General features: G+C 37.1%; 1 protein-coding gene across 1 annotated transcript in view; it reads right to left on the bottom strand.

The window, feature by feature from the left end:
* Nucleotides 1-200: 200 nt before the first annotated feature.
* Nucleotides 201-12,736, bottom strand: part of LOC103800609 (histone acetyltransferase KAT2B) — a gene marked incomplete at its 5' end in the record, with an annotated part of 30,113 nt that continues 17,577 nt past the window's right edge. Inside the window, 8 exons of the mRNA XM_009072990.1 lie at nucleotides 201-468; nucleotides 3,471-3,555; nucleotides 3,651-3,714; nucleotides 4,018-4,054; nucleotides 4,817-4,931; nucleotides 8,066-8,209; nucleotides 9,013-9,123; nucleotides 11,362-11,488. Of these exons, the coding sequence (XP_009071238.1) occupies nucleotides 275-468; nucleotides 3,471-3,555; nucleotides 3,651-3,714; nucleotides 4,018-4,054; nucleotides 4,817-4,931; nucleotides 8,066-8,209; nucleotides 9,013-9,123; nucleotides 11,362-11,488 (877 nt within the window). The remainder of the gene's footprint in view (nucleotides 469-3,470; nucleotides 3,556-3,650; nucleotides 3,715-4,017; nucleotides 4,055-4,816; nucleotides 4,932-8,065; nucleotides 8,210-9,012; nucleotides 9,124-11,361; nucleotides 11,489-12,736) is intronic.

Here is a 12,736-nt window from a genome sequence, read left to right as displayed (position 1 = left end):
TGTTTGTGGGGTTTCTGAGGCTGTAGCTGATAAAACTTATTAGGAACATACTGTAATCGGCACACAAAAGAAATTTTCCGTAATTAAATACATTATAAAGCATTTTAATAAAATAATTTTTGTAACTTCAGTATAATACATGTTTGCAAAACTAAAAGGGTTTTTAAAAGTGCTAAGTATTAAACAGAAGTTTCTTGAAAGTCCCACGACTCATATAGAATGGCTTCCCCTGCCCATAATGTAGGCACACTATTTGGTTGTAAAAAAGACAGTGTCACTTGTCAATTAATCCAGCTTCTTTAATTTTTGTGTAGAAGAATTTCTCCAGTATGTTGGCACATTTGTAGTATTCACTCTCAGGGGGGTTGTACTCTCTGCAGTTTGTAAAGACTCGCTGCAAGTCTGCCATGAATAATTTCTTAGACACGTAGTACCTGTTCTTGAGGCGCTCGCTCATTGTTTTGAGATCTGTACAGAAGAAAAATAGATTAACAGCGTTTGATTCCATTACTTTCTCTATGCAATATTCTTTAGACTGATTTGCACTTAACATGAATGGGCAAAGGTAGGATTTGGAATGGAAATTGCCTTCATCTAAGGCATGGTCTGGTTTTTAGCTTCAAAAGCAACTGGAACTAGGCAGTTATCTCACTGTAAGGATGACTTTATATAGAGTTTATTTTTCTTCTTTAAAACATTAAAGCATATTTATTTTTTAGAGCTCTGAGTTTTCAGCAGGTATTAGGTGTCCCTAATGCTCCTCTAACTGCTCTGTGAGGCACTGTTCTCAGCTCTGCTGGAGGAGGCCTTAGGAATACATAGGCAAAGAATTCAAACATCACAGAACATGTGAAATCCTCACTACTCTGTGAACACACAAGCAGTACTTGCAGCTTTGAAAAAAACCCCAAACTATTAAATTTGTTCTATGCTCTACATATATTTTTATTACCTCTTCAAGAGTTTATAGTTATGTATCCTTTTTAAGAGTCATGCGAGAACTGATCTCTCCTGCCTTCAGAGCATCATGCAAAACATTTACTTACAGAACAGTCTTTAAGAAGTGTTCTCCTTTACACTAAAAATGTTCATCCATAAAACATGTAAATTATCCCAGCATTCAGGTTCGGTAACTCTTGTAAGGCATTTTAAAATTCTGTGTACATTACAAGTGTTCAAGGAGTGAGTACAGGAATAGAAGTAGTGAGAGGTGTGCTGGATGCCTTGGCTTTTCTCACCTCAGATGCTCTAACAACTATTCTTTTAGCAATGCTTGAGCCAGGCTCCAGCAGCACCTTTGTCAAACTGTAATAGAAGCAGCTGAAATGGCGAAGATTTGATATAACATGTATTTGCAATGCAAGGACAGCGGCACCAAAGACCTCCAATGGAAAGGAATTAAACTTTAACTTCAGATTTAAAAATATGGTTGCATTTTTGTCTTGGTATGTTTTGGGGGGGTTTTGTTGGCTTTTTTTAAAGGGAGACTTGAATTTACTAAAAGAGAGGAAAACCCTGTCAAAATGACAAGACGTGATTATTGAAGAGAAGTTTGATGGATGCTCTCAAATACATTTTCCAGTGATATAGAACTTGCAATTCACTAGGTTTGCACAATATTTTGCAAAAATCAAAAGCTCATTCAGCTCCCATTAAATCTGAAATTCAGGCACCTACACCTAAACTGGATATCCATAGTCTAATTATAGTACCTAGCTGAGAAGGCTGTTCAGCTCACCACAAAGCAAACACTGGCTGGTGAGTTCAGCTGTTCTTCTCTAACTATAGCGAAGGTTTGGCTCCATCTGTCACTCATCCATACAGCTTTTGTATGGCAGATGAAAAGAAAAAACCAAACAAACAGTATTGCTTGAAAGAGCAGCTGAAGAGCACTTAAAACAGGGCTAAAAAAAGCATTTAGAAATGAGAACTGACCTTAGAGGGTAGACAAAAACCTCTACAGCCATACGTCTCAAATACTGTAAAATTTAGTCTGTACACAAACGTAAAGGCAATTGTTATATCTTGTCTGAGCAACGTTTTACAATATCAGCATGCTGGCAGCGAGAGCAGAAGGAAAGCTGAAGTTGATCATAAATCAAGACACATTTCAGTCATGCTGGCTTCCTTAGCTGAAAAAACAAAGCAAAACTAAACCAAAGACCTCAGCTTCATCCTCAAAGGAGATCTGCTGCATCCACCTTTAATGTAATATATCTGAACAAGGAAAGGGCAGTTAACATTCCTATTTTGGGTTTGCCAACCCAGGCTATAAGCTCTTTGTAAACACTGTTCAAATTAAAGAGCCATCCAGATCTAGCCTCTGTTCAGAAAAGCATTCAGAAGAAACTCTGCCACAGGAGGGGGATCAACATTCTTCACTGCTAGAAAATATATTTGTATTGGGGATACAGGAATCCAGCTACTGATTTATAAAGTATATCTGCTAGTTGGAAATGTTAAGTTGAATATAAAAAAATCATTAAACAAAATTGGTTTACATGGGCTTGGAGCCTCTGCAAAGCAACATGAACAGATGCTTTCATTCTCTAAGAAACTGACTGCTAGGAGCCTGCCATGAGCCTGTGTTTCATTCTCTAACAACATTATAAGGTTCAGAAACTGTAATAAAGAAAGAAGTGAATATTGCATAAAAAAGAAAGGAGTAGCAGGATTCAGTTTTAAATCTGCTGCAGTACAAATCAAACAAGCATATGTTTAGAGCATTGCTGAATTATCACTGAAATTGTAATGTCCCAGAAGCCAAAGGCTGGGCCATAAGAAAAGCAGTCAAAAGAAAAACACTATTAGCAGTTCTGTACTTCCCTTTGCAACTAATCCTACATAAATAATAGCTGCATGACATATAAATGAATGCATAAACCACCTCAGATAACGGCCAGATCTAAAAGACAAAGATACAAGTTAGCTTACAATCAGTTGCAAGAAGCATTTTCCTAAACTTAAATTGGAGCAAGCTGTTAAGACTTAATTAGACAACCCTGGTACATTTAAAAGGTTTTCCCTATGTGATTTAGAAAGCTTAAATCTGTATTTCAAAGCAACTCAAAGGCTCAGGTGTTCCTGAAAGTCTGCCTTGAGAATTTTTAACATACCAGTAGAATCTGCATTGACCAGTTACCACACACAAGAACATATTCCTACAACTCACCTACACCAGCTCAGTCCCGAAAGTTTCTAGCTGACTGCACCATTTAAGAGTTTGTGAGGGCTCTCTAGGGCATGCTAACATTTCACATGTGTACACTGTAGGTGTTTCACAAAGGTCACAAAGCAGTCATCAATTTCAAATGACAGCATCATACTCTTGGTGCTTCAGAGCTGCAAGGTATTCAGTTGCAAGTAACATATATCTTTTACCATAAAATAATCAGATTACAATTTATCTGCTATGTCTCCATCTATAAAGATTTTTAAACTCTATACTTAAAAAATGTTAATGGTATTACCCATGGGAAACCTTATAACTTCATAATATCCAGGAGCTTCTGTTCTCTTCACAGGTTCCATGAAGGGCCAAGCGCTTTGATGGCTCTTTGGTAAAGAAAAAAGTAAGGTATCTAATATGGAAACTCTATATTGGAAATAATTTAAAAATCTTTACAGAAGAAACTAGAACTAGCACTCACCTTCACCTGCTGCAGGATGGTTTTTAAGGTGCTATAAAGTTGATCTGGATCCTTGGGCTCCTTACTTGAAGGAAAATACAAATACAAAAATATTAGCTTGAATCTTTTATCTTCATTCCTACAATTTGCATCTTACCTAAAAGCATCTCCAAGTTTCAAGCATTTTATGGAAGAAATAAAATGTAAGATAAGCAAACCCAAACAAAAACCCCACCACCCAGATCACACCTGCCCACAAAAAACTCAAACAAAACCAGATTTATCTGTTTTTCAACAGACAGAAGGAGATATCAAATGACATTGTTAAAAGACTTTTCTCAAAGCCACATCTCAACTGTTTCATCATTTTACTTTGTGCATCACTTACCCCCTTTCTTTTCCACTTGGTTTCCAGCCAGTCTCTCCTGTACACCAACAACATGAGAGATTACATGCGAACTACAGTAGGTCAAAACATTAACTGAGTTATTGCAACTCTAAAAAGAAAAGCCATTTCAGCACTGCTGCAGTAAAATGGGTTTGTTTCAATAAAAGCTACTCCTAATAAATAACACAACCATCTAGCCTACAGTCCCATTCAATTTTCTGCATGTCTCTTCCTCCAGACTGCTGAAAAGACTCTAAAATATTTCTATATGAAGCACACATTTTTTCCAATAGTTCAATACATATTTTACCATGACTGCTGTAAAGAATAATGATGACCAAATTATCCAATTTGATTCCTTAGGGACAGAGAATAAATTGCAGGACAGCACAGCTGAAAGAAAAGCCCCCCAAAAAATTATACTCAAATTTTTTAATTCTGCTTTGTCTTGTAAGCCAATGTCTAGCATGGACATTATTGTTGTTCAGGAGTACAGTGCATTAACAATGGTGCCAGAGGGAAACTGTCACCTACACTGTGATACAAATCAAAGAGGGATCACATATAAATAACATTACACACACATACATAAAAGAAGATCATCCTGGGATGCCTTGGGGAAATCTCACAGATAGCAATTGTAGTGGAAACACAACAATCTTCACAGAAATCAAGTCAGCAAACCAAAACAATTACATTCTATTAAAAAATAAATATGCAACTACATTAGTATTCCTAGTCTTGGACCCTTCTTGAGCTGTTCTGCTTCTGTTCTACATTAAAAGAGGTTGATACATACTAATTCCAGGAATGCTTTCTATAGGAATCTGCCGTACTCCATCTTTGAAGCAAGAAAGGCCAGGATAAACTTTCCGTATTTGAGCTTGTTTCCTTTCTATGAGCTTTTTAATGATCTGTAATAAAGCAGCAGAGAAAACAAAACAATGTATTTGCTCAAAAGTGACCCAGATGCAAAACACTGATGAACAGAAACATACTCATTTCCTAATCGTATGGTCCTTTTCAATCCACCAAAGCTGGTAACAGGGCTGAGCTACCTGGCAAAACACTGATTCTGCAGATGAAGCTACCAAGTTTCTCAGCTATTTTGGCACAAATCTGGAAGGAGTCATTACCTGCTGCACTGATCACAAGATGCACAGCTCATGGGAAGACAGGAGCAGGGGCAGGGAAAGAAATTTCCTGGAAGTAGGTTTGGGAACTGGGTCTAGAATTCTAACAGCTGGAGCTTCTGAACTGCTTCAGCATAGCTGGTCAGAAATTTCAAAGCACAGATTGAATGCACATAGGTTGACGTACATATATGTTCATACTCCAAAATTTTAGAAACACCTGTTCACTCCGAAGTCTCCATATAATTGTAGGAGTTGCTTAGGTACCAGAGATACTCTCACTAAAAAGATTTTCTCTGGAGGGCATCAGAATGATGCAAATCTTTGGAACTGAAATTTCACTCTGCTGTTAATATGCTAGGGAAAGGCTTTTCCCACTCCAGGGTACACCTCTGTTTTACTTTGCAATCTTACCTCAAATTCTAAGCAATTTGCTTTGGTGCTCTTGATACACACTTAGATAAGTATCTAAGCTTTGTGTGTCCTAAATATGTCACTTTTAGAATGTCTTACTTCATAACTCGGGGTAAACAAATGCACAGCCATTCAGACCACCACAGTTTCTTTGGAAATAATAAAGATGGACATATTTTTAAGGACCTTCATTCCCTCACACAAAATATTTTCTCTCAAAGAAGAAGAGAAGATAAAACCAGACCTTCAATACAGATTAGAAATGTTACAAAAATACAGTATACAACAGCACCAAGCCCAGATTTCAGGATAACATCAAAATACTTTCAAACTGATTGTTAAATCCAATTTAAACCCTTCTTATAATTTAGGAACCAGTGGCTCTTCCTCGTTAAAGTAAGCTGCTTGATCGGTAGCACTGATCGCTCGTCAGTCAGTAGGTCCCAAAGTTTTGCATAAAGGGATTTGTTAGAGTTTTCAGAATGCCTGTAAATGAGCTACTGGTACACAGTGTCAGATGACACAGTCTTAGAAGCCATAGGCATATACTCCAGTTCTTTTAAATAAAAGCTTGGATCCCATGAAAAGCTTCACTTCCAAAAGGACAGGGCTTGAAAAGTCTGATGTCCAGAACCAGCCAATACCAGCATCAAAGGAAATCAGTACATAATCCCAATTGTCAACATTCAAAATTCTCCTTATGTCCAGGTATTGTCTTTGCTGCTTTTGGTATGAGCAGACAAGCAAACATTATTCATAAAGCTGCAGACTGTGAGGGCTATTTCTAAATTTCCTTGGAACGTGCAAAACAAGAGGCCTGATCTGTGTTTTGTGTGTTAAACAGGCAATCCTAAAATACACTTCCAAAGGTGCAGATACTTATTCTCAGAAAAAAATCAACAGCATAGATCAGTGTATAACTGCTGAGGGACCCTAAAGCCAGAGTCAGCTGCCGTGGTACAACAAATACCAATACGGTTATGATTGTTGCACACTTTATTGAGAGAGATATACATATTTAGACTGTAGGGTTGTGCACTTATTATTGGTTAACTACTACTACTAGCCCACCTTACACACAATATAATTGGTTATTAACATAGCAATCATAAGATGCCTAATCATTATTCTCCACCCCTAACTATCTTCAACTTCAACAGTTGTTTATCTCACTACCTTCTTTCTCACATTCCAACCACAGCTGTGTCCTTGACCAACTTAGCTTGCAGCCTGCTCAGGCCCTGCTAGCAAGGCTGGATTGCTCACGCTCACATGTCCGTCAGCAATCAGAAATTCTCCCAGCATATAACAACAGATTTCTTTCTAATAATTTACAAGTTGAGTGTCTCCAAGTGCTTTAGAACAATATGGACATCCCACCAAATAAGAGAGTGAAGAATAAAAAAAATAACATATACTAATAAAGCAGTCCCAGAGCCAAAAACTTACAAACTAGCATGTTTTTGGAAGTGACATATTATGCTGATGGTTTGGGCCCAGAACTGCACTACTGCAGTTAAGCATACCTGAGGTCTAACAGACTACAAGAGACATGTCCCCCACATAATCACTCTGACATCCCAACCCTCAGGGGAAGGTGGCATGTCCAGCAGTAGACTGGAATCTGAAGAGTAACTCAGCGAAGCAGAAATTAAAGGGAAAAAATTACAGTCTGTGTTGTATGGACATATAAAAACTTTCCCAAAGAGTGAAGTTAAAAAACCTCATAAACTAAATGCATAGCAACCAGATACTGTCCTTCTTTCTGCAAACATGAGCCAAATATTTCTATTGGAAGAAAAATGGTTGTTCCATAAAGCAGCTTTTTAACAAAAAAATCAGGTTTGGACAACCTTGAATGAACAAATTATCCTTATAATTTGGATTTCTTTAAAAACCCAGAAAGGTACTTAAAAACAACTGGAAACATCTTTATTAGCAAAATAATTAACTGCCTTATTCTATGGAATAGTATTATGAACTACATGAAGAACATCCTATATAAACTCCAAAGAGGAACAGACTGGAAATTAAGAAAGCTCCCTCTTGATTTATGTATTAAAACAGTGGCAGAAAAAAAATCGTCCTCTTTCTTTCAAGCAAAATACAGGCCATGCAGTACAAACACTCCATTCAAATGTCACTCTAATGAACACTACTAACCTTATGTGGGGGGATATTAACAAAGCCGCAAAACAAATCAATTTCACAAGATTTTGCTTAGTTATCAACTATGATAAAATTAAGCTATGAATAATCCTCAAAATGTAAGTACTTTTCAACAGTTTTGTTATTGCGAAGTCAGTAAGGTATAATTTAATGCTTCAACTGCAAAATTATGGCACTGGGACTTAAATGAAAGGATCATTTTAACCAATAAAAGTATACAATTCTAATGTTTTAAGCACCAAAGCAAAGAATAGAGCCAACCTGGCACTGACTGAATTGTTTCTAAATATCTGAACAGATGATAACATCCAGCATTTCATTTCAGCCTTTACCTCTTTTTGCTTTTTGATGATGACAGAAAATTCTGTGTAGGGGATCCTTGGATTTAGTTCACATCCCATCAATGTGGCACCCTCATAATCCTTGATGTAGCCAACATATTTTGCTTTTGGTACTTTAATATCTTTGGAGAAACCCTGGCAAAAAAAAGAAACTTATGTTGTCATGATGCCATTTTCCTTTTCCATCTGTTTTAACTGAAATGCTATGATGACTTAGAGCCAAATTCATCACAACGTTAAAATACAAATAATACAACAGAACAAGTTACAGACTATGGTTCATAGTGTTGCAAACACCTTCTCATGGGAGGCACTTGACAGAAGAACAATTAGTTGCTTATATGTACAGGAAAAGAAGACAGGTAGTGGAGATAAGAAGATTCAAGATAATATTTTTACTGTGGACAAATTTCCTAGATTTTTCCAAAGAACTGCTATTTTAATATTTAAGAATACCAGTCCTGTATTTATGAATCAAGCAAAGTTGCTGTTGAAATCGATGAGACAACAACAATTCTATAGCTGGAAAACTTTAACTTGTGTATTTTAAGTAAAAAAATAAGATAACAAATGCTCTTAAAAGGTCCAAAGTTATACTATAGTCTTCATACAGTTCAAAAGTTAATTGAAAAACAAACCCACAAAAGAATTAACCAGAACAATAAAATGCACTGCAGGACTCTCTCTTGGGCTGCATTTTATTCTTCTGCTCCTGTGGTATCTATGAAATATCAGTATTAAGTGGAAACCCAAACTTCTGCCTCACAATTTACCATCAAAGGCTTCAGACTTAAGAGACTGAGCACCTTCAAACTGGGGAAGAGATACTGCAGGCATGAAAAGGGTTTTATCCAACTACTTTGTCGTGTCCAGATGTTTAGTTCATCACTGCCATATGTTCAACTTCTTGCACCAAGTAATTTCTCTCATTGACTTACTTGTTTCTTGAAGTAACCGATAGCATATTCATCTGCATATGTGAGAAAGTTGAGGATGTTATGTTTGATGTGGTACTCCTTCAGATGGTTCATTAGGTGAGTCCCATAACCCTGTGTGAAATGTACAAGGAAAAAGCCATGACAAAGCCTTTGGGGATTTTGCTGAGGCATACTCAAGATCAAAATGTTTTCAGCCTTGTAATGATATCTTCGTGACACAACATGGAACACAAAATATCACAGTTTTTGGTGTCTGATTCACTTTCAATCTAAAGGAGACAAAAATCTAGACACTCTCTCTCTAGGGGTAAACCATGGCTGTAAAGAGGTACATTGTGCTGGAAGTTGTAATTCAAGGTGTCCACAATTTTTTTCCTCCCTTTTAAATAATATATCAACTACTAGTAGCCCCATATTTCACCAATAACAAAACTACATGTGCTGTAACAATAAGGCATCCTTCCTTAGCCATATCACTTCAAAACTGCAAAGCAGTAGCAATAATGAACTTATGCCTGTGTTCCGTGCACCTGTAGCAGAAACAGCCTTATAAATAGGATTTATAATCTAAACTTATCATAAGGCATAAAAGGAAACAGTGAAACAATTACCATACTAAACAGCAGAAAATTATTGAGTCCACAGTCAAATAAATAGCTATGCCTTCTGAGTGCACACAATTTCCATTTTCATTCAACCCCAAAGTAAACAAAAGGTTCCATTTATTCACATTTCCAAGTAAGTTATAGTCTTCCCCTTCTGCTGTGAAATGAAGAAATGTAAAACAGACAGGAAAGCTCATCATCATGCTCTGTTCCTGCATTTGTACCAATTTTATCATCATAGAGACTAACTGGACACTTAAAGAAATATACATGGAATCATTTCGTGTACTCTGTTCTTGAAAACAGGAAATTTTTGCTTATGTACATAAGCCAGAAAAAAAAAGTAGAAAATAGAAACTTCTGATTTAACTTACAATTTAATAGCCCCAAACATGGGAATAGACAAGATAAAAACCAACCTAAAAGGAAACTAAGCCATGTACAGTATTATTTCAAATAATTTTGTAATATGTGATCAAACTACCTCAAAACCAATTCAACTTGTATGGGAATACAGTTCCTGTATTTCTAACTCCAGCCTCAAACTGAATAAAAATAGGATTTTTCCCAAAACTAGGTAGGTCCCCCATGTGTAAACATTTATTTATTTTTTTTTCAGTTACCTGCTCAGCCACCTTATTCAGACAGAAATGTGAGAAGGCAAATTTTCAGAAACAGTCAACTGATACAGTGAGGCACCCAGAGGGTAAAAGAATACATTGTGCATTATGCAAACTCAGAGGCACTCTGATCGGTCAGATTCATTTTCTCTACTATATTTTGAAAGATTATTCTTAGAAAATCACAACACACTTTTGGCAGCCCCACCTCTGTAGTGCAGTTAAGCATAATTTTAGCATATTCTGTTAGAATTTGCATTTGCTGAAGCGCTTTGGAGACTTTTATGACAGGCCATTGCGAAGTGCAGGAGAATGTTCCTCTCTAATGCCAGAGTTGAATAAAATCAAACATAACCCAAGTACTAACAGTTGTCACAGGCTTTCAGACCCACTGTTACCCTTTCACACCAGGGAGCATGATTTCTGCATGTTAACTGCTATGAACTCTGAATTAACCCACATCTAACTCTCACCACTTCAACTGAAAATCATGAAGCTACAGCACCATCTAAAGGCAAAATACTGAACCAGTCATAGATCTACCTGTAGCTGCTGAGAAAGATGGATGAATCTCCTGTATTCATAGTGCTCCATATTCTTTCAACACAGATGCTAATTCTCAACATTCTGAGCACATTTTGTGAAATTAACTCAAAAGCGTATAGAATGGACCCTGTGCTTATTTTGAGATGCAAAACTATGCCTAACTTTTTTGACATATCTCATTTTGACTGAAGTCACGTAATGTCACAAAGTGATTGAACGCAAATTACTGTCACACACAAACAATACTTATTTCAGTCAACAATGAGGTGTTACACTACATATAGACACAACTACTTGAGACAGAGGAGTGAACAGTCCAAGAATGGGAGACTACTGGCCACTATTGCTGTGTTTAGAAAGATTTTTATTCAATTAATTAATTACAGGGAACCCTACTATTATGATGATGATTCTAAATCAGCATATTTGTTTAGGTTTACAGAATCACTGTATCTTTCATGCTCAGTGTCTGGCAACTCAGCAGTATATTCCACATGACTAACAATATTAGGAGCACATGCAGCAGTAAATGGGACTCAAATCCATTTAATAAACTCCAGTAGAGAATTATTTTTTACCTTGACTTGCTCATTGGAAGTCACAGCACAGAAAACAATCTCCGTAAATCCTTGGGAGGGGAACATCCGGAAGCAGATACCACCGATAACACGACCATCTTTTATTAATGCAAGGGTTTTGTGTTTCCTGAGGAGACAAAAATAACAATCACTTTAATTCATGTACATAGTACATAAAGTGCCATTACCTTGCTTTTTTCAGAAACTTGATTCACTTCTTTCCATGATGCTCATGCAATTGTATATGCCTCTTAAGTTAGCTGCTTGTGGCTACAGAAGAGCTGTTATATAACATCATGCTTTGAACTTACCATAGAGGTCATCATCACAAAGCAAGGTCCTGGCCTTGCCAAGTATTCCAAGTTACTAGGGTAATGCCCAATAAACAAAAGTTGTATTGCTTTCATTGAATCTGTTGTTGAAGGTTACACCATTGTGCAGATCTCAGGATGACTTTACCCTGAGTAAATTAGAAATTAATGGAATTACAGGACAGCAAGTCCTTTCTAAGGGATTCCTGTTTCCTTGCATGTACTCCCTATAGCCAAGCTATCAGTTTCAAATGCAGCTGATGAAGCAAGAGATGACATTTCTTATTTCTAATCATCCACTCCTAGTAGAATCAAGGCCAGAATAAATATCCATTTTAGCTGCACTTACATTGACTGCCAGGAAAGATGTAATGAGGTGCAATCTCAACTCTTGTGCCAAGGATGAAGAATTTTAGTGCAATCCTCAAGGTGTGAGAAGACTTACACTGTGCCTGTCTTTAGATTATTCAACACACAGTATCACATAAATAGCATAAACAATACAGTAAATTCACACAAGATGTAATTTTGGGGTAAAGGTTGGTGCCAATAGCCAGACCCTGTCAAAAAAGTTCATCTGAAGAGCAGTTATGCTGTATGTGCCACCGTTGAAGGAGATTTTATACCTATTATATGTTCTTTTTCTCATACTTATTTGAGTGCTCTTTACTTGTGGAATGATAGCAGCGATGTAGAACCTAGAGCTTTTGTGGTGGTTTGACCCTGGCTGGATGCCAGATGCCCACCAAAGCTGCTCTATCACTCCCCTCCTCAACTGGAGGGGAGAGACAAAACATAATGAAGGACTCAAGTTTAGATAAGGGCAGGGAGAGATCACTCACCACTTACTGTCAGGGAACAAACAGACTTAGGGAAATAAGTTGAATTTATTATCAATCAAAATCAGAGCAGGATAATGGAAAGTAAAACAAATCCTAAAAACACATTGTCCCCACTCCTTCTCCTTCACAGTTCTCTACCTCCTCGCCCACAGTGGTGCAGGTGGACAGGGAATGGGGTTTACAGTCAGGTCATCACAGGTTGTTTCTGCTGCTGCTTCCTCA

The sequence above is a fragment of the Acanthisitta chloris genome, unplaced genomic scaffold (assembly GCF_000695815.1).
Source record: "Acanthisitta chloris isolate BGI_N310 unplaced genomic scaffold, ASM69581v1 scaffold7094, whole genome shotgun sequence".
Classification (NCBI taxonomy): domain Eukaryota; kingdom Metazoa; phylum Chordata; class Aves; order Passeriformes; family Acanthisittidae; genus Acanthisitta; species Acanthisitta chloris.
This window is presented reverse-complemented; position numbering and strand designations above follow the sequence as displayed.